Source organism: Artemia sp. Qi Xiang Cuo, chromosome 20 (genome assembly GCF_049724085.1).
Source record: "Artemia sp. Qi Xiang Cuo chromosome 20, ASM4972408v1, whole genome shotgun sequence".
Taxonomy (NCBI): Eukaryota; Metazoa; Arthropoda; class Branchiopoda; order Anostraca; family Artemiidae; genus Artemia; species Artemia sp. Qi Xiang Cuo.
In genome coordinates this window covers 16,417,251-16,438,397 of record NC_142813.1, presented here as the reverse complement: position 1 = coordinate 16,438,397, position 21,147 = coordinate 16,417,251, and the positions used below count along the sequence as shown (strand labels likewise).

The 21,147-nt window shown below is 35.9% G+C and overlaps 1 protein-coding gene across 1 annotated transcript; it reads right to left on the bottom strand.

Annotated features, from left to right (window-relative positions):
* Window positions 1-1,666: 1,666 nt before the first annotated feature.
* Window positions 1,667-19,288, bottom strand: LOC148939938 (actin, muscle-like). Its single transcript, XM_089106134.1, has 4 exons — window positions 19,135-19,288; window positions 12,997-13,147; window positions 9,802-10,180; window positions 1,667-2,458 (listed from the first exon to the last, which is right to left on the bottom strand). Exons 2-4 carry the CDS (start codon window positions 13,120-13,122, stop codon window positions 1,833-1,835), a joined length of 1,131 nt encoding a protein of 376 aa, XP_088962260.1. The 5' UTR covers window positions 13,123-13,147; window positions 19,135-19,288; the 3' UTR covers window positions 1,667-1,832.
* Between the last annotated feature and the right edge of the window lie 1,859 nt (window positions 19,289-21,147).

Here is a 21,147-nt window from a genome sequence, read left to right as displayed (position 1 = left end):
AACTTAAGAATCCCTGTCTCAATCTTTGAAATAATTTCCTCTATTAGTACATCTTTAGAATTTAGTCCGAATTGTATGCCTTTTTCAAGGATTTCCTTTTGTTGTTGGGTTAACTCCTTCTTGCTTAAGTTAATCACCCAGGGCCTGGGAATACCTACATGTCGGAGAATACCTGTTTTTTTGGCTATTTTTTTTTTCATTGTAAAAATAAAAGAAACAATTCCCCCCCCCCCCGGATTTCGCCCCCCCCCAAAAAAAAATGTGAATTCTTACTTTTGAGAGAGGGGCGTGCTTATTGCTATAAAATTGTATTTTTAGTCCCTCATTTTAAACTTTGTATGAGAGATTTCAGTCTCAATTTCAGATTATGAGTGGAAAAAAGGATCCATAGGTGTCACCCTTTTGCAGCATAAATCATCAAAACCCATGCAGGCGTTCCCCCTTATACCATGGTGAGACGGTTTAGATATTGGATTTTGGTGGATCAATGAATCAAGAGCTCTCTGGACATCCAAAAATATAGCAGAAGGAATAAAAACAGAACAGCAACCGAATATAGAAAATTTGAAAGAGTTGTAGAGGCATGCTCTGTGAAGTGCCTAGCTCGAAAATTAAACTGAAAATCATGAAAAAAAATCTTTTGCTTCCAAAAAGGCAAGCAGACGGGAAAGAATAGCCTTTTACCAAATTTTACTAAATATAGGTATTAATAGTATTGGCCGATGCATTCCAGGTCATTTCGAAGTTCGCCGTTACATAACTCAATTGGGCTCGCTTAAGCGAACTGGGAAAAGTATCATTAATAAAAATAGATTTACAAGCTTCGTCAAAGGGGATGAATGAACTTAACTACCTTGGTGGTTGTAAGGTTAGAGTCGGATGATGATCAACCCTATAACCTTTTAACGATTTTAGTTATTTATAATTAATAATAAACTGGTTCTAGGACCATGAACTGTTTGATTTACTAGAATCCCATTCGTCTCAATAGATTTTAGTTTTTTTTTTTTGGCTGTTCCGTCCTAGTCTAGTAACATGACATGATATCTGCCCAGTTTGCAGTTGTTCGGGGTTTAAGTCCGAGCGTTTGGACTTTTTGGTATACCAGTCGGAGTAGTTGGGAGAGAAGAAAAGTCTTCACTAATGCGTTAGCCACAGGTAAAATAACAAAGCAACAAGCTTATAATGATAGTATTAGTTATGTTATTGAACAGTTAAATACTTTAATTGCTAAATTCTTTTCGTATTTGACACTCCCCCTCCCTAAAAGAGAACTTGAAGAGGTACGATACTGTTGCTTTCCATCTTTTGCAAAACGATACTAGAAGACCTTTAATCATTAGAGCGCCAAGATCGTGCCCCCCCCAAGTTTTTTTTAGTGTCTTCATAACATTTTTAATAATTTCCTAAGGAATTTCCAGATAACCTGAAATACGTTTTAATTTTATTCACTTCTTTAGTTTTATAAATCGAATTAGGTTTCGTTATCTGCCCAAAAGGACCAGAAGTAAGAAACCGTTTCTTATCTCGCACATTATTTTTGACCATGCTAGTCTTCTACGTCACATTTGACCCTTTTAGTAGTTATGTTCTTTGTCATTTTGAAATTTTTCTTATAATATAATTATGTTTTGATTACAGTCTTACACTAAGATGAAAACGGAAATTGGACATCAAGTATTTTATTTTTCATTTTTAAAACAAAAACAAGATACGATCTAGATACGGAAGTCCTATATATAAATAGGCAACATGGTGCTCAAATGTGGCCAATTTATTTTCACAAGGACTCCAGCAAAAATATCACATCAATATAGAAGCAGTGAAGAAATTTAAAAGCATTTGCGGTGAACAATTCCTGGTCCAGATTCATCATATTCCTGTTTTGAGATCCACATCTGTTGGAAGGTGGAAAGAGATGCCAAAATGGAACCACCGATCCAGACTGAGTATTTACGCTCAGGTGGGGCAATGATCTTAATCTTGATTGTGGATGGAGCCAAGGCAGTTATTTCCTTTTGCATTCTATCAGCAATACCTGGGTACATGGTGGTACCACCAGAAAGGACAGTGTTGGCATACAGGTCTTTACGAATGTCGACATCACACTTCATAATTGAGTTGTAGACCGTCTCGTGGATACCGCAGGATTCCATGCCCAGGAAAGATGGCTGGAAGAGGGCTTCGGGACATCGGAAACGTTCGTTACCGATTGTAATAACTTGACCGTCCGGTAATTCGTATGATTTTTCTAGAGAGGTAGAAGCAGCTGCAGTTGCCATTTCCTGTTCAAAGTCAAGGGCGACATAGCAAAGTTTTTCCTTTATGTCACGGACAATTTCACGCTCAGCAGTGGTGGTGAAAGAGTAACCTCGTTCAGTCAAGATTTTCATCAAATAATCGGTCAAGTCACGGCCAGCAAGGTCAAGACGGAGAATAGCATGGGGAAGGGCATAACCTGAAATGAAATAACCCTATTATATCTTTGTAGTGTCTAACATTTAATGTGGAACAAATGATAATTATTCTTTTCAATTTTAGTTTTTATTTAACTTCAATGGAGGTAAACTTTGTTTTTATTTAGTTTTTTTTATCAGTAGACACGCTATGAGCCTCTAAGATTCCCTTTATGACATTATTTTATGCGAGATATTTAATTTTGGGGTATATCAAAAAAGTGAAAGTTTAGAAAAATAAGACATATGAAAAATAAAAAAATAAGAAAGAAGATAGTATAAGACACTTAACCCTAGTTAAATCTCCACACCCAGGCACACTTTAAATAGTTTATTTCAGGAGGGGGGGAGACAATTGTCAAAACTATGGAAAACGGTTAAATAGTCAAAATATATAGGAAAAAGAGAAGAATCATAAAAACATTCCCATTTCCCTAAATGAAAAAAAAAATGCTATTTACCTCGTGAAATAGAATTATGACTACGTCACAGTTGGTAAGTTAAAGTCATCAGCAGGTGTCATTTTCAAGAAAATTTGGAGTGTTATTTTAAACTATTGCTGTAAATTCTATTGAAGTCCCCCCCCCCCACTTGACAGACTTTCTGGTCCCAGTTATTGGGGCTTACCCAGTTTCAGCAATCAAAACAGAATTTTTAGGTTGTAACATGGATAAATGTGAATTATCATTTGAGGGGACTTGAACCACCGATTCTCCCTATATGCAATCCATATTACAAATGTTTTCTCGTTTATTTTCTTTTTATTTTGTAGCAACTCCTGGTTAAGGTTCAAAAATGTTTTTTTTTACCAAGCTCGTTCCATTTAAAAGAGGCACACAGAAAAAAAAAATTAACTTCATTTGTTGGAAACTGATAAGCATGGAAACTTGACATTATGCAGGTAGCTTTAAATTAGAATAACCTTTTGAATAATGGAACTGCTGAGTTTAGCTTAACTCGGCATCTTTTTTTAGAATAACCTTTTGAAGAGTGACTAATATATCGACCAACTTTGATAATAATGTACGTGTAATGGAGTCGAATTTTTCTTAAATTAACCAAAACAACTTTTTGCACAAAATAAGTTTTTTTTTTAAAAGTAAAGAACTCCATTAAACCAAAAATGAACAAAAATAGAGTCAAATAAATCACCTAGCATCCAGTTACCCCAAATCAGTATTAAGAAATAAATGAAGCCCAAAACAGACAGAAATTAAAACAAGTCAAACTCAAAACGAGCAGAAATTAATATGAGTAGGGTTCTAAACTCCAAGCCTTCTAAAAGCCAGAATATAATTTGTACTTTACTGAAAAAAATTCTTTTAAATGTTTTCGCTTTTCGATAAATGTTTTCAATAAATAAATGAAACCCAAAACAAACAGAAATTAAAACAAGTCAAACTCAAACGAGCAGAAATTAATCTGAATAGGGTTCTAAACCCTATGCTTTCTAAAAGACAGAGTATAATTTGTACTTTACTGAAAAAGATTCAAATGAGTTTACTGAAAAAAAAATGTGCATTGTCAGTTTAATATGCATATTCTGATATTGATTCATTAAAATCTTAATTATTTTTTGATTTCTTAAAGTTATAAAAGTGATAACATTCAAAATAATTTTTTTAAGTGAATTACAAATTATATTCTGGCTTTTAGAAAGCATAGGGCTTAGAACCCTACTCATATTAATGTCTGATCGTTTTGAGTTTGACTTATTCTAATTTCTGTTTGTTTTGGGTTTTATTTATTTATTGATACTGATTTGTGGTAGTTGTATGCTTGGTAGATTATTTGATTCTATTTTTGTTCATTTTTGGTTTAATGGAGTTCTTTACTTTTTTTGAAAAAGTTTTTTTGTGGAAAAAGTTTTTTTGATTTATTTCTGTTCGTTTTATATTGACATAGTCTTTTTCAGAGAGAAAGACTGAGCCTCTTCTGAAGTTAAACAACCATCCCTTCCACAAAGACCTTTAATACCCCCTGTGCATAACTTACAACCCTTGCCCCTAATCTCTGGGGTTTGTTTCAACCCCAAAAGCCTTGTTATATGATATTTAGACTATTTAGAATACAATGGCTATCTCAAAATATCTATTAGACGCATTTCGGGACAATACGACGTGTGTGCAGGGGAAAGAGGATAGCGTATAATTACCAATCCAATGAGCCCCCTTTGAATTTTATATGACCACACTTTCTGTAAAAAAAAACTATATGTCCCCAGGGCATAACTTACAACCCTTGCCCTGAGGGCTGGGGGGATTTGTTCTCCTCAAAGACATAATTTCTAGACCTTTCTGATAGGTTTAACAAAATGGCTATATCAAAATTTTGATTGGAAGTGCTTGGGGAAATGATAGGTGTGGAGGGACACATTTGCCCCTTGATCCCTTTCGACTAACGAAAAAGGCACTAGTCCTCTCAATTTCCAATCAAATGAGCCCTTTTTGAAGCTTCTAAGACAAAACTTTCTATAAAAACATTAACTATCCAAAGTACCTAACTTACGACTCTTATCCTGAGGGCTATGGGGGAGGGTTGTCATCCTCAAAGACATAATTTCCAGACTTTTCAAATACGTTGAATAAAATGACCATATCAAAATGTTGATCAGAAATTTTTGGGGAAATGATCGGCGTGGGGGGGGGATTCTCTCCCTCTGATTACTTTTGACTATTAAAAAGGGCAATAGTCATCTCAATTTCCAATCGGAAGAGCTCTTTTAAAGTTTTTAGACAACATTTTCTATATGACATTATATGCTCCCAGGGCATAACTTACAACCTTAGCCCTGAGGGCTGGGGGGGATTGTCATACTCAAAACATAATTTCCGGACCCTTCAACTACATTCAACAAAGTTGCTATATCAAAATGTTAATCGGAAGTGTTTGGGGAAATGATGGGTATGGGGGGGGGGGGCAGTCGACCCCTGATCGCTTTTGACTATTAATAAGGGCATTAGCCCTCTCAATTTCCAATTGAATGAGTCCTTTTTGTATTTTTTGCGACAAACGCTGGCAAAGACCTTATTTCCAGAACTTTCATCTACGTTGAACGAAATGGCTATCTCAAAATTTTGATTGGATGTGTTTGGGGTAGGCTTGAGAGGGGTGTTAGTTGCCCTCCAATCACTTTCGACTATTAAATAGGGCACTAGCGCTTTCGGTTTCCAATCGAATGAGCCCCTTTTGAAGTTTCTACGACAACGCTTTCTATAAAACCTTATATGCCCCCAGGGCATAACTTACAACCCTTGCGCTGAGGGCTGTAGGGGGAGTGTCATCCTCAAAGACATAACTTCCGGACTTTTCTGAATAAAATGGCTATCTCAAAATTTTTATTGGATGTTTTTGGGGAAATGGTGGGCGTGGGAGGGGTATTAGTTTTCCACCAATCACTTTTGACTGTTAAAAAGGGCACTAGCCTTCGAAGTTTCCCTGAGGGCAAGGGCTATAAGGTTGTGTGTGTGTGGGGGGGGGGGTTATCATCCTCAAAGACATAATATCCAGAACTTTCAACTACGTTGAAAAAAATGGCAATTTCAAAATTTTGATTTGATGTGTTTGGGGAAATGATGGGCGTGAGAGGGGGGTTAGTGGTCCTTCAATCAGTTTCGAATAGCCTATTAAAACGGGCACTAGCCCTTTCAATTTCCAGTTGAAGGAGCTTTTTTTGAAGTTTCTACGACATCATTTTCTATAATAAAAACCTCATATGCCCCCAGGGCATACCTTACAACAATTGCGTTGAAGGATGTGGGGGGGGGGGTGGGGGTTGTCATCCTCAAAACCAAATTTCCAGAACTTTCCTCTAGGCTGAAAAAAATGCCAACCTTAAAATTTTGATTGGATGTGTTTGGGGAAGTGGTGGGCTTGAGAGGGGGGTTAGTTGCCCTCCAATCACTTTCGACTATTAAAAAGGGCAGAAGTCCTTTCAATTTCCAATCGAAGGAGCACTTTTTGGAAGTCTCTACGAAAACGCTTTCTATAAAAACCTTATATGCCCCCAGGGCATAACTTACACCCCTTGCCCAGAGGGGTTTGGGTTGTCATCCTCAAAATCATAATTTCCAGAACTTTCAACTACGTTGAAGAAAATGCCTATCTCATAATTTTAATTGGATGTGTTTGGGGAAATGGTGGGCGTGAGAGGGGGTTAGTTGCTCTCCAATTACTTACGACTATTAAAAAGGGCACTAGCCATTTCAATTTCCAATCAAATGAGCTTTTTTTGAAGTTTCTACGACAAAACTTTCTATAAAAAAAACCTTATATGCCCCTATGGTGTAACTTACAACCCTTGCCCTGAGGGCTTTGAGGGGGTTATCATCCTAAAAGACCCAACTTCCAGAGATTTTTAGCTACGTTGAACAAAATGAATATCTCAAAATTTGAATTGAATGTGTTTGGGGAAATGGTGGGCGTGAGAGGGGGTTTAGTTGCTCTCCAATCATTTTCGACTATTAAAAAGGGCACTAGTCCTTTCAATTTCCAATCAAATGAGTTTTTTTTAAGTTTCTACGACAGCACTTTCTGTAAAAACCTTATATGCCCCAGGGTATAACTTACAACCCTTGACCTGAGGGCTCTGAGGGAGTTATCATCCTAAAAGACCTAATTTCCAGATGTTGAACAAAATGAATATCTCAAAATTTTGATTGCATTTGTTTGGGGAAATTGTGGGCGTGAGAGGGCGGTTAGTTGCCCTCCAATTACTTTCAACTGTTAAAAACAGCACTAGCCCTTTCAATTTCTAATCGAGTGAGCCCTTTTTGAGGTTTTACGACCAAGCTTTCTATAAAAACTTTATATGCCCACAGGGCATAACTTTCAAACCTTTGAACTGAGGGCTTTAGGGACGTTTCATCCTCATATACATAAATTGTGGAACTTTCAACTACGTTTAAGAAAATGTCTATCTCAAAATTTTGATCGGATGTGTTTGGGAAAATGGTGGGTATAAGAGGAGGTTAGTTTCCCTCCAATCACTTTTGACTATTAAAAAGGCCACTAGCCCTTTGAATTTCCAATCAAATGAGCCCTTTTTGAAGTTTCTCCGAAAACACTTTCTATAAGAACCTTATATGGCCCCAGGGCATAACTTATAACCCTTGCCCTGAGGGGTTTGGGATGGTTGTCATTCTCAAACACCTAATTCCCAGAACTTTCAAATACGTTGAACAAAATAGCTATCTCAAAATTTTGATTGTATGTGTTTGGGAAATGGTGGGCATGAGAGGGGGGTTAGCTGCCCTCCAATCGCTTTCGGCTATTAAAAAGGCACTAGCCCTTTGAATTTCCAATCGAATGAGCCCTTTTTCAAGTTTCTACGAAAAAGCTTTCAATAAAAACCTTATATGACCCCAGGGCATAACTTATAACCCTTGCCCTGAAGACTGTGGGGGGAGGGTCCTGCTTAAAGATATAATTTCCAGAATTTTCAACTGCGTTGCACAAAATGGCTATATCAAAATTTTGATTAGATGTGTTTGGGAAAATGGTGGGCGTGGAAGGGGTGTTAGTTGCCTTCCAATCACTTTCAACTATTAAAAAAGCCACCAGCCATTTCAATTTCCAATTGAATAAGCCCTTTTTGAAGTTTCTACGACAAAGCTTTCGATAAAAACCTTATATGACCCCATTGCATAACTTACAACCCTTGTCCTGGGGGCTCTGGGGGGAGTATCCTCCTCAAAAACATAATTTCTATCTGGAAATCAACTACGTTGAACAAAATGGCTATTTGAAAATTTTCATTGGATGTGTTTGGGGAAATGGTGGGTGTGGAAATGGTGGGTGTGTTAGTTATCTTCCAATCACTTTTGACTATTAAAAAAGGCACTAGCCATTCCAATTTCCAATCAAATGAGCCCTTTTCCAAGTTTTTACGACAACTCCTCCGATACGAAGGGCCCTTGTCTGAAAAAAAATAATACATTCTGCCAACATCGTTATTTACTTAGGCAGTGCTATTGCGCTGCCTATGATATATATGTTTTTCTTTTTATATAGTTAGTTTTTCTGAAAATTATTTATCTTTATGCACTTCTTATTTGCAAACGACTGACGCAATAAATAGCTTTACGTGTAGCTAATTCAACAGTCATTTGCAAGTAGGAAATTTCATTGAAAAGAGTTGAAGTTTTTTATTCGCCTTTCATCGGACTGATACTTGTTGGAATCTTTGGATGTTGAGCAATGGGGAGTATACTTTTTTTTTAATTATTATAATTAAGGAGTAAAGAAATATATCGTTAGTAATTCAATGGCTTGACCATAAACCTGTGCCGTATGATCTAAAGGGGTTTCTGCCTATGAATAAAGTGGGAAAAACTTTTAGCTTAGTTAATCAGGCATCTACTACTTAGTAACCTATTAAATTGGTGGCATATTTAAATTAGGTTTAGTAAATACGCCAACTTCTTTCTCTTTCTTCAAAAATTCCCTCACCCAATCTTTACATTTATTCTTAGGAAAGGTACCATCGGTCAAGTTTCAGCCCGATTAATCCATTTTTTAGGAAGACATAGTAAAAAGACGAGGTACTTTATGTTATAGATAAATAAACTTACTTTTCTTTTATTTTTATGATCTAAATGAAAAATATATCTGTTGTGTATTAAAAAAACTTATTATTTATCATTAAGGAAATGAATGGTTATTGACGTTTATCGGTTTGAAATTCTTTTCTGCATCTATACTTGTTTTCTTGAATGGTATTTTCAAGGTATTTAAATTTTTCCAGCTTTAATGACGTAGGACACGTGGATAGCGCATTTAGCTACCGAAAGTATTGGATTTTGAATTTTTTTTTTTTTTTACTTGAAATTTTTCGGAAAAAACCGAATTCGGTCCTTCGGTACACAGGTCTGACCTTTTTGGATCTAAATTTGGGGCAGCAGCTTCATAATTTGGGTACGCATGAAATCCATGGATATCTAAACCTGGCAATATTGTTTGCTAACTTTGGCGCTTAATAAAGTTAACTAAACAATATAGATGTCACGACAGTGCCTTTATGCATACAGGATACCATTGGGATTACTGCTTGTTCAAACTGTTACGCTAGGAAAACATAAGTGAACAGTATGTATAGGAGGAAATAGGGAACAAATCTCCGCTGTACTTCTCCGCCTTTCTTCACCAATAACCGAAAACATAAATTGGTGCTTTATCAAGCTGCTATTTTGAGTTTAGGTCTAAAGGAGCACTGACCAAAGGGCCGGTTTTTAGTAAGAACTGCAGTCTTTCTTCGGAGTTTTTCCCCTTGGGTTTGTATTCCGTACGTCTGCATTTGGAAAGGTATTGTATATTCAAAATTAATTCTATTATCCAAAGAACATACCTTCATAGATGGGAACGGTGTGAGAAACACCATCACCAGAGTCGAGGACAATACCAGTTGTACGACCGGAAGCGTAGAGTGAAAGTACAGCCTGGATGGCAACATACATGGCTGGACTATTGAAGGTCTCAAACATAATCTGGGTCATCTTCTCACGATTAGCTTTTGGGTTTAGGGGAGCTTCAGTGAGCAAGATTGGGTGCTCTTCTGGTGCAACACGGAGTTCGTTGTAAAAGGTGTGATGCCAGATCTTTTCCATGTCATCCCAGTTGGTGATAATGCCATGTTCAATGGGATATTTCAAAGTGAGGATACCTCTCTTGCTCTGAGCCTCATCACCGACGTAACTATCTTTTTGACCCATACCGACCATGACACCCTAGGAAATAAAATCTTTCTTAAGTATAAGCTCAAATTGCGTACTAGATACTTCTGCATAGCCAGTCACAGGTAACACCATTTAAGTAAGCTAAATATCACTTAATTCATTCACTGGCAAATCAAGGGGGACAGACAAGGAAGGAATGTAATATTGGGGATACAGATAGAAGGGGGTTCGGATGTCGAGAAGGAACTTTATCTTAAATATTTCGAGGAGCTGTAAAAGTTAGATTTTTCTTCGAGAATTATGCTTTAGGAAATAGAAATTTACTGTTTGTCCTACAATAGAATGTTTTCGATTTATTTGATCTAACTTTGGCCTACTTATCCGGATTACGAAGAAGGTTAGAATAACCAAGATTCTCACTAAATACATGTTAGAAAAGCTAACCTAAGCATGGGTGCTCGTACAGGAGGTAAAGGGGGCTTGGCTCCCCTTCCCGGTAAATAAGGAGTGAATGTGGGGGGGGGGAAATGCTGATACGGAGAGACTATGCTTTTTAGGACTAAAAAAAAGTCTTTTTTGTACCTTTTCTGACCCTTCTGGAATCTTTTTCGCAAAATTATACAGAATTATTCTCGTTTAATCATCGAAGTTGCAATTAGGGCGTAAGTACTTCTACGCTATTATAATAGAATGTTAAAGAGTAACAATGTTAAATCTAAGTATTTTTTCCAATGAGGGCGAAGAAGGGTCAAAGTTTCAAATTCCACCGTCCACTTTAGCCCATAGTGGGCTGATGGGTTAAGATTGAAAATCTTATTTTAGCAGTTTTTTAATAAATACGAAGGGAAAGAGTCAACAATACCAGTTAATTGGTTCACTGTTGCCAAACGCGTTAAAGAGTTGTACAAGAAGTAAAATTGAATAGTGATACTTGCACTACATTTGCAGTTTCTATATTTATTTGGCTCCAGTATACATATAAACAAGAAATAGATACATATATTTAGCCAAGGGAGCTCGTCGGTCTTGCAAGGCGCACATTGGTCTGTGTCTCTGACCCTGGAAGCTCCGTGTTTCTTTGAGGAAACAGAAATATCAAGTGTTTTTACTTTACATTCAGCATCCCTATTGCAATCTTCGTAAACATTTTTAAAACTTCTTATTTCCGTTAGTATTGGTAGTTATGGAGTAATTCCCGCACTCGTTAATAATGTATGTTCTTCCTATTTTTAAGGCTATAAATAGACCACAGGCACAAGCCTTGTGGGGCCTAAAACGCTTGTTAGGGGGCTTAGCCCCACATCAAAGTGATGATCTGTTTTACAGGATGGTTACGCATTCACCTTTATGACCACCGAGTCGAGTTATAACCAATATCACAAGCCACAGCCAGGGGTGTCCAGAGGTTTATTTTATTTGGGGGGGGGGATAATCTTCTTAAATTTTACCGAATCGCTACCTAATTTATGCCGAATTTTCCGCAAAAGTCAAGAATTTTGCTAAATTACGGCCGATTTTGAAAAATGTCGGGGGGGGGGGCACACCTCAAACCCCCCCCCCCCTCGGGACGCCCTTGGCCATAGCCCCCTACCAAAGAAGCTGCGTGCCCACGAAACAGGTAGAGTCAGTAAACTTAGATATAGTTGTTTAATCACAATTTCAATACATATTGAGCGAGTTTGTTTTGGATATTATAGCAGTGTTTTGACTATCCCAAATATTTTGGGCTTTCCTGAATTTTCCCATAGAAGAAAAATTTAGTTATCCAAGATCTCCCCGGAGATTAACATTAACGAAAATTGATGATTTATATTTTGTGCTGACGTTCGTGTATCTACGAACGACATTTTCTGGGGGACATTTTTGAGAACCCAATTTTCAGTCGGGAAATTTGGGGAAACCTCGAGAAATCGGGGATAGTGGAAACAACGTATTTTAGGTTATTGAAAAACCTTTCAGTTTGGAGCATAGACAATAAAAATTATTTTGATATACTGGATTACAAACCATAATATTGATCGTGTTGTAGTCATTTTATTCATTTTTAAAGGCAACTGTAATTCCGACTGTGAAGTGATCTTCAGCGTCGAATACAGCTCAGCTCACGGTGTACCTAATTCAAACAGGCACTTATTTACAAACAAGCGAAAAATTAAAATGTTCTTCTTGCACGCAACTTTTCATATCTCATGTTAAAATTGAAATGTTCTTCTTGCACGCAACTTTTCATATCTCATGTTAAAATTTAAAACTTGGCTTGCTTAACAATGTTATTCACGAGCTGACCAGCGAAGCCGGCTTAGCTTTTTTATTTATTTTTTTTTAATTTGGAGGACAATGCTCCCAGTAGACACAACCCCATATTCAAGTATATGGACATTTTATGCGATTCCATCTTATGTTTGTTGCTTGCGGAAAGCTGCTACAGATATATTCACGAGGAGAGACTAATTGCTAGACTTGGAAAGTGAATCCAGGCTGCTAGTCGAAAGTGTTCATGGATAGTGGTTGTAGCCCCAAATTCAGTTGATTACACCCATGTCTTTAAACCACCTATGCATTGCACTGTTCTCTTTATTCCAAAAATCAAATACTTCATGAAATAAATTGTTTGAAAACCTAGCAAAATCATTATTGAAACACAGCTCCTAATTCTAATTTATTGAAATAGGTTGACCAGGACAATGGAAGCATGGTTTTTTTTTCAAAATAACTTGATTTTCATCAAGATTTGTGATAATTTTAAGACTTACAAGCAAGCCAGTTTCACCTTTCATTGGATATTTTCAACTGGCATATTTTGCCGTCAAGACCCGGCTTGTCTGAAAAAACCCCTTTACTTAAGTACCAAATTAAGAGCACAGTACCTGATGACGGGATCGGCCGACAACTGAGGGAAAGATAGCACGCGGGGCATTGTCTCCAGCAAAGCCGGCCTTGCATATACCGGAGCCATTGTCCACAACCAAAGCCGCTACATCATCGTCACACATGATTAATCCTTTTTATTCCTTTGACCTGCAACAGAAATTGGTTGGGTTAAGATTATACACTAAGCAAACCCTTTGAAAATGCGAAATTTTATAGACCATCCAAGAGCTTGGGATTAACATAAGCTCTGTTCAAGACACAATGCATATATCATAATTACTGCTATCCCACTCTTAACAACTCATCGTTGGTACCCGATCATCAAAATTCTATAACATATATAAATGTTACCGTGAATGTCCGCAAATGCGTGAATATCGGGGAATGTCTGGAATACCTTTTTTTATCCTTGTATTTAGTCAGCATTGCCAGTCATTTTTTTCAATTTAATGCAAGGTTTGATGATGACAGGTTAGGTTAGAATAGATTTGATTAGGTGAGGTTCGGTTAGCTTAGATGAGGTTTTTAACCCATTTCTGGTATTTAGAACCAAATTTAACCTAATCTAACCTGACCTAACCTATAATACCATAATCTAACCTAACTTTTACCATCATAACTTGCATTATACTGAAAAGGCTGATTCGTAAAGCTAATTGACTCCACGCAGAAAAAAGGGAATTCCGTACATTCATCGGTGAATGTCGACATTAACCATATTTCGAACATTCACAGTAACATATATTTATATGTTACCGTATCATATATATATATATATATATATATATATATATATATATATATATATATATATATATATATATATATATATATATATATATATATATATATTTTTTTTTATATATATATATATATATATATATATATATATATATATATATATATATATATATATATATATATATATATATATAAGTATACTACATTCGGTACACCCCAGCTCAGGGCAAATTCGAGACCGCTATCCTGTCAAATAAAAGTGAAAAGGTTTTGTTTTAGTTGCACAGAGTCCCGGGACCTATTAATTACGCTACTAAGCATGCGAATATACGATTCAATGAATCTAGTTTCACGTGAGTCAACGAACATGAGGAAATTGGGATAGATATAGCACTTTCGGTCTTGTTTCCAGACCGTGTCTAAATTTGGCCTTGTCGTACCTCCTAATGAGTGAGTTAACAGCGATGTAAACGACAGTGTGCCAAGTTTTGGGGTTCTATTTTAAACTCTTTACTTTATACAAGACGTTCGGTGTCATTGGCAAGGAATATGTCTGCTTTTTATTTGTTGATGTTTTTCTAAAAGAATGATGTAAACTTAAAGAATGTTTGAATGTTATTTCCTTTAGTATTTATCTTTTTCTATGGACTTTTATAGCGTAAAATCCGTTTTCAATGTAGATTTCAAAATTCCGTCGGGACTGCTTTGATCATAATTAATCATATCCTGTGGCTAGAGTCTTATGAACCAATTACTGAAAGAAAACATTTATTTTGCCAAAATAAGTGAAAAAACATGTTAATGCTATGTGTGTTTTAAAGCCATATAAAGGTAAAAATACATGCTTGTACGTTTATACGTGCATGTATTCGTATATACAATAACATATATATATATAGCATATGCATAAGTTTGTAAAGTATGGTATACAACTTATTTATTCCAAAAAATAACGGTTCAGAGCATACAGAAGTTATCATTGCTCAGGCTGTGCTTGCAATTTCTTTTCACTTTCTGCCTCAAGTTTCAGCAACCCAAGACGTCAATGCTTTTGTGAATTCTGATCAAAGCCTGGGTTTATTTCATTTTTTTTTATTTCATATCATTAAAGTGCGCAGGGCATGTCTGTTAAATGGAACGCACTCAAGAGTTAAAGTTAGGTTAATCTTAATGAAATATGCCAAAACATGATGTTAACATAATACTTTAGAAACAAAATTATGGAAACTATGTGAAAGAATTGTGAAAAGCAGGCCGCGCAGAACACGTTATATTAAATACCTAACCCAACCTATCCCCTAACCACTTCCATATATTAAATATTTAATAAAAATATACATACATCGTAGTTTCGCACTCAAAATAAGCAAATCATAACCGATCCAGGAAGGGAAACCGGTTTCTGTTAAATCCTTCACAGCGTATCTCTCGAGTCCGTTCAGGGGCGTCGCTGGGAGGTTGGCAGTGGCCTCCCGATAATTTAGAGAAAAATTTATTTATATCCCATGCCTCTTGACTATCCAGATATGAACCCCTCTTGCCCCCCCCCAATAGAAATGCTGGAGATTCATTCCTAAGTGCGTACCGTTTAACAGACAAGTACTATGGGAGAGTGAATAACTTTTTGATCCCAGACTCAAATTACTTCTGGTAATTGCATATTTGTCATTGTTGCAGCGGAGCTGCAATAATGTAAATTTGACAATATGTTGACAATAATAAAATTGACAATAATGTCTGCGATGATGATACAGCAATAATGGCAGCAGCAGCTGTCATTATTGCAGTGGCAGCTGCAATCTTAGTAAAGAGCAAACCACGGCCCATAGTAGCCAACAGTTTAAAACTTGTTTTGTATAGAGGTGTCTACCACGAAAAAAAAAATCATATTTGGTGCTGATCTGAAATAGTAAATATCATTCAGGCTGATCTTGAGTGAAAATTTATTGCAAAACAAATTTGTGGGAATTACGGATAAGAGCTTGAGCACCCTCGTAAATAGTGGTGAATCAAAGCCAAGAGATGGCTCAGAGCCACCCCACTACCCTCCACATTAATTCTAAATTTCTTGATTCTCTGGGGTTTTCAAATGATCGAATAAAACTAGTTCTTTGTTACTGTCCCCCTGAAGTTTTTCTATTATTATCCCCCCTCCACTTCTTAAAAAAAAATCGGTACTAGTGCAGTTAACGGACACTATTATATACTGTATATGGAATGTCAAACGGGAGATGCACCAGATACCTGAACAGATACCTGGTACTAAAACAGTTGTTAGAGTGGAATTGATCTAATACGAATGTTAAAATTACAATTTGGGATTTGCCATTTATGTAATTTCTATAATCTTGTTCATAAGCCATTATAACCGGGTATCTGTCTCTGGTTAGGTTAGGTTACGTATTTAATATATGGTATGCTTTACCCCCTCCCCCCCTAGTGTGCAAATATATAGCCCAAATGGGCTTATAAATTATTATATATTCATCCTATTTTATTTTATTTCATTAGCATTAACCAAACTTGACTTCCTTAGCAGTATATAGAAGTGTCCGTATAATGCACCAGAACCAAAAAATGCAGCGTATATGACTGCGTCGAATACCAAATAATTTCTTTAAGATGAATTTCGCAGAGTTAATTTTAGAAGGAATTTGAAAACATTTATGGTTCATATGGTTGCTGTGGTATTTGGAGGAATGTGTTTATGTTAAGTTTTTTGAAAATAATTCATATTGAAATAAAGTAAACAATTAAACATAGAATCTTAGATAGCTATAGTTTAACCAAATGTGAAAAAAAAGATACTAGGCTCTTAAAACGAGACAAAATAATTTTATATTTTATTGACAAAAAAAATAAAAAAATAAAATACAAAAGGATGGTTTAGTACTTCATTTGTATTTTTGTCCGTCTGAGTCTTTGTTGCAAATTACAATCTTAATAGTAATAAATTTATTCTCTTAGTCAATCTCTGTAATATAGCACGCGACTTCATATGCATACTATGACCTTTCTAATAATAGAGTTTAAAACGTTTGATATATCAGGGCCAGAGCTAGGGGGGACTAGAAAGGGCAAGCGCCTCGGGAGGCTGTTAAACAAGCTTAAATCGTAATATTTTTGGGCGAAAACTGTAGCATTTACAATATTGATGGTGCGGCATGGGGTGGAAAAGTCTACAGTTGCCCCCCCCCCCATCCTGAGAAAAACCTAGCTGCGGCTCCGTGCTATATAGTATAACAAATTAACATTAGTGGGAGCTCAGATAGCAGTAGGCCCTAGCTCATACCTTTACAATACTTCTGGCCCAAAAAATTTTGTCTGCAATAATTTTTGCCGTCCTATTAAAATATTAGATAGGCATTCATCAAAAACAAGTTTTAGCATGAATTTCGGTTAAATTAAGAACCATCGCTCTTCATAGGGTATAAAATGAGAATGCTCTAATTTTTAATTTTGGGAACCCTGTTTAGATCTAATTTCCTTAAACAAAGGATGAAAGTTGGGTTATTTCTTGAATGCTTATTTATGTTATGGTATGCCTATTTATGCCTATTTATATAGGACTACGCCTATTGTAGATATGCCTACACAAATATGTAGATATTTATGTTATGCCTATTTAAATACGCCTATTGTAGGTATGCCTACATAAATATGTAGATATTTATGCTATGCCTATTTATGCCTAAATATGTTGATATTTATATTATGCCTATTTATATACGTCTATTGTAGATATGCCTTTATAAATATGTTGATATTTACGTTATACCTATTTATGCCTCTTTATATACGCCTATTGTAGATATGCCTACATAAATATGTAGATGATTTTGTTTTGCCTATTTATATACGCCTATTTAGTTAAAAATGTTTATTTTTTCGTTGATTGCCTTCTTCAAGTGACTGGATTTTGATGAATTAATCGATGAATGATTTGATTATTTATTATGTGGAAAATTCAGTTTTATTCTTTTTGTGGCGTCTTCTTTTTTTGCTTTTCTTATAGTTCTTTACAGTGCTTTTGTTTATTAAATAATAGAAACATTAAATATTGAAGATTATTTTAGAGTTTGCAGAAGTTTTTACTTAGGATATTTCTATTCTCTTTGAATTTTTAACGTTCGTTAAGTAATATGTTTTCACTCATAAGTATTTAAATATAAATAGCGTCTAATTTTAAACTTTTGTCGTTGAAATCCAATAAAGCTTATTGATTAGTCTAGGCAATTGCACAGGGAGTCGTTACTTTGAGAGGTAGGGCATTCCTGAGGTATTGAACAGCTTAAAAAAAAGAGGCCAAAGTCGACGAACTATTAAGACCACGTAAAACCCTGTTTGCATGTCCAGCGTCAGAAGTGTGCCACCAGTGGCCCACATTCACAAAATTTGGAGAGCGGGCCTTGCAGTTTTGCTGTTTTGTTTGATTTTTTCAATGACAATACCATACAAAGGCATTTTCAATAAAAAAAAAAAAAAAAAAAAAAATAGGTATTTAAAAACCTAGGGGAGGGTAAGAAATCGAGGGGTAGTGTCTCCTCCTAATTGACGCCACTGTGTGCTATAGAAGTAAACTAACCTCAAATCGATGGTAAATAATTATGATTGAGAAACAGTTAGAACTTTTTTGAACTTTTGAATTGTGAATGCAATTTTGGCACTTCTAAAAGCTTTCTAGATATACTGATTTCTTGATAATTTTAAGTTTCTTTGAAGACTTTTATTCTTCGTAAATATTCGATCTGTGAAGTACACATCTTAGAATTGAGAAGCATTACAAGCAGGGCCGTATCCAGGATTTTTTTTTGGGGGGGGGGAGTTACAAAATAGTTTTTTCGGGTGGGGGGAGGTTATAATTTTTTAACGCAACAAAAATTTGTTTATATTCATTTTTGTTACGTTTTTTACGATTCGGAAAAACATTTCGAGGGGGAGGGGCTCAAACCCCGTAATCCCCCCCTCTTGGATACAGCTTTGATTACAAGTGATGAATTTCACATGCTACCTCAATTTACAGTGTTTCAGCAAGACTAAAAAAGCAGCGTACATCTAAGACCTATTCCACTGACAAACCAATTTCTTGAAAAAACATTTAGAGCAATCTGTAGAACGAAGAATTTTATGCAACTGTGTTGTCGAATTCCAAACCATGGAGCAAACTTTATAAATCCCACAACCTGGCAAATTCCATAGCCTAAATTCACGGTCTTTCTTTTGAACTAAGCAGTCAAATTCCTGATTTAAAATATGAACTCGGAATCCTGATTGCCAGTGGAGCAGTATTTTCATGATGTAAGTTTTAATTGGGAGGGCATATCTACAATCCAAATTACAAATTTACGATCCGGTTTATCAGTATATAAGACCACTTATACAAAATCTCATACCTTGAAGCAAACTATGGACTCCTGGTTTGCACTGTGCCGACTTTTGGACTAATCTTAAACTTCCTTGAGAAATATCATAAAATTTAAGAGAATCGTGTGTCCTCGAATCCAAAAATATGTACAGCGGAGAGCAACGGAGTTTGTTTCTAAGAGAGAGGCAAATATGGCCTTCTCACTAGCCTTGCATAAATAAACGATTGTAGGTGGCTGGGAATAAACACATTTTTAAATTTGGCAGATGATTTTTGTAGAAGCTAATATGTTTTAAAGTAAATGATGGTATAACTTATACTTGAATTAGAGACCGTAGCAAATACTGCTCTAGATGAGGGAGGGATACACACATTACTTCCCTTTGGTTCGGGAGGGGGGTCGAAACAAGGTAAAGAAACAGGCAAGATATATGAAAAATATGGAAAAATAGAGAAGTTTTTGGGATTTGGGATGGGGCACGCGTCTGATGGGAGACCTCCACATGTCCCTGAGTTTTTTATAATAATTAGCATGTCAATATTTAATTATGAAGGAATTACTTTTCAGGAATCATTGGAATATGTTCATAAGTACCTTTAAGAAAATAATAGGGGTCAAGATAGTGGTTATCCCCCCTCCATAAAATCGCCAACAATACATAAATAAATGGCTCAAAATTTTGCATAGGGAAGGATCTTGTTACAGAGAGACAGAAGGCTCATTTTTTGTGTCTTTAGATTTTGTAGGTTCCAAATGAAGTTTCTTATGTCCCATTCACAATGAGATTTTACTAGTACCGATATCTCGCTAGTACTAATTTGACCCAATCAGAATTTGTTGTAGAATTTTTCAGCCAACCAAATAAGTTCCTGAAAAAATGTGATTGGCTCAAACTAGTGCTTGCTAAATCATAGCGTTAGTAAAATGTTGTTGTGAATGGGCCTTTCACAACAACATTATCATTAGTTGTAACTAAAGCATGGCCCTTGGTATCCTTAAGAGATTATTAAGGAATGTTTAAAAAATCACTTCTTTATTTGCTCTTGTATTTGTGCACCGGGGCATAGGGGCTATTAACCCTTCCGAAATCTCAAGATTTTTTATTATTAATCTCTTATATTCCCAATATATTTTAGTCTATTTTTCGTTGTTTTTTTATAGATCAAAAATAAATTCCTGTGGAGTGCCAGATAGGTGTACAGAGTAGAAGTCAAGTAATCCAAAAAGTTATGGTAGAATCTTTGCAAAAGACTACATTTGTCTAAGCAGTGTGTCGACATTCTGCCTTATATTTGTCTAAGCACGTGAAAATATTCTGATAAACAAGAAGTAAAGTAAAGTCTGAAGTATAGTCTGGCATTTACTTGTTGATACTCGATCGAAGTAGGATATGATGTTCGGTAGAAGCGAGAAGTTGAAGGCTCGATGAGCTTGTTTTAGGTTCTGCTTCTTGATGACCACATCTAAGGCATCTAGACCTTTATCACTGTAAAGATCAGTTGTAGGATAGAGTCGGGGAAGGCGAAAAGTTGCCTTCACCGCTCTATCTGTGTTGTTATGGTTTGTACCGTCATTCTTTGCAATTGCTATTCTAACCCAAGCAGACGGGCATGGGTGCTTATCTCCATAATAACATAATGTTGTAATCTTATTTTCAGTAACTACTAATTTCCAGGGTTGTTACTACTACTGGCAATTCTTCTATAGTCACTTAATTATCGGCCCTTTGTCGCATTAACATTGATGAGTGTTGCCACTTGTCATAGTCGGTAGTACAATAAAAAAAAGAAGTAAGGAATACGGCATTGGCTTGTTTAAGCCAATGCCGTTTTGTCGGAAAGCTTACCTAAGCTTACCAACTGGCTAAGCCATTAATCCTCAACTAAAGAATGGTCTATAATAGATGACTAGCCATGTAGCGATGTATATACATATATATGTTTTTGTAAGACTCACTTAATCTACTTAATAAAAAAAAAAACTCTTATTTGGGACAATGTATTTAGCTTCAATGAAGTGAGAGCAATATTCCATCAAGCA

Coding starts and splice junctions, on each gene's coding strand:
- LOC148939938 (XM_089106134.1), bottom strand. CDS start 13,122: ATGTGTGACGATGATGTAGCGGCTTTGGTTGTGGACAATGGCTCCGGT. Junction 10,181..12,996: donor TCGGCCGATCCCGTCATCAG/GTACTGTGCTCT, acceptor TTTATTTCCTAG/GGTGTCATGGTCGGTATGGG. Junction 2,459..9,801: donor CACCGTTCCCATCTATGAAG/GTATGTTCTTTG, acceptor ATTTCATTTCAG/GTTATGCCCTTCCCCATGCT.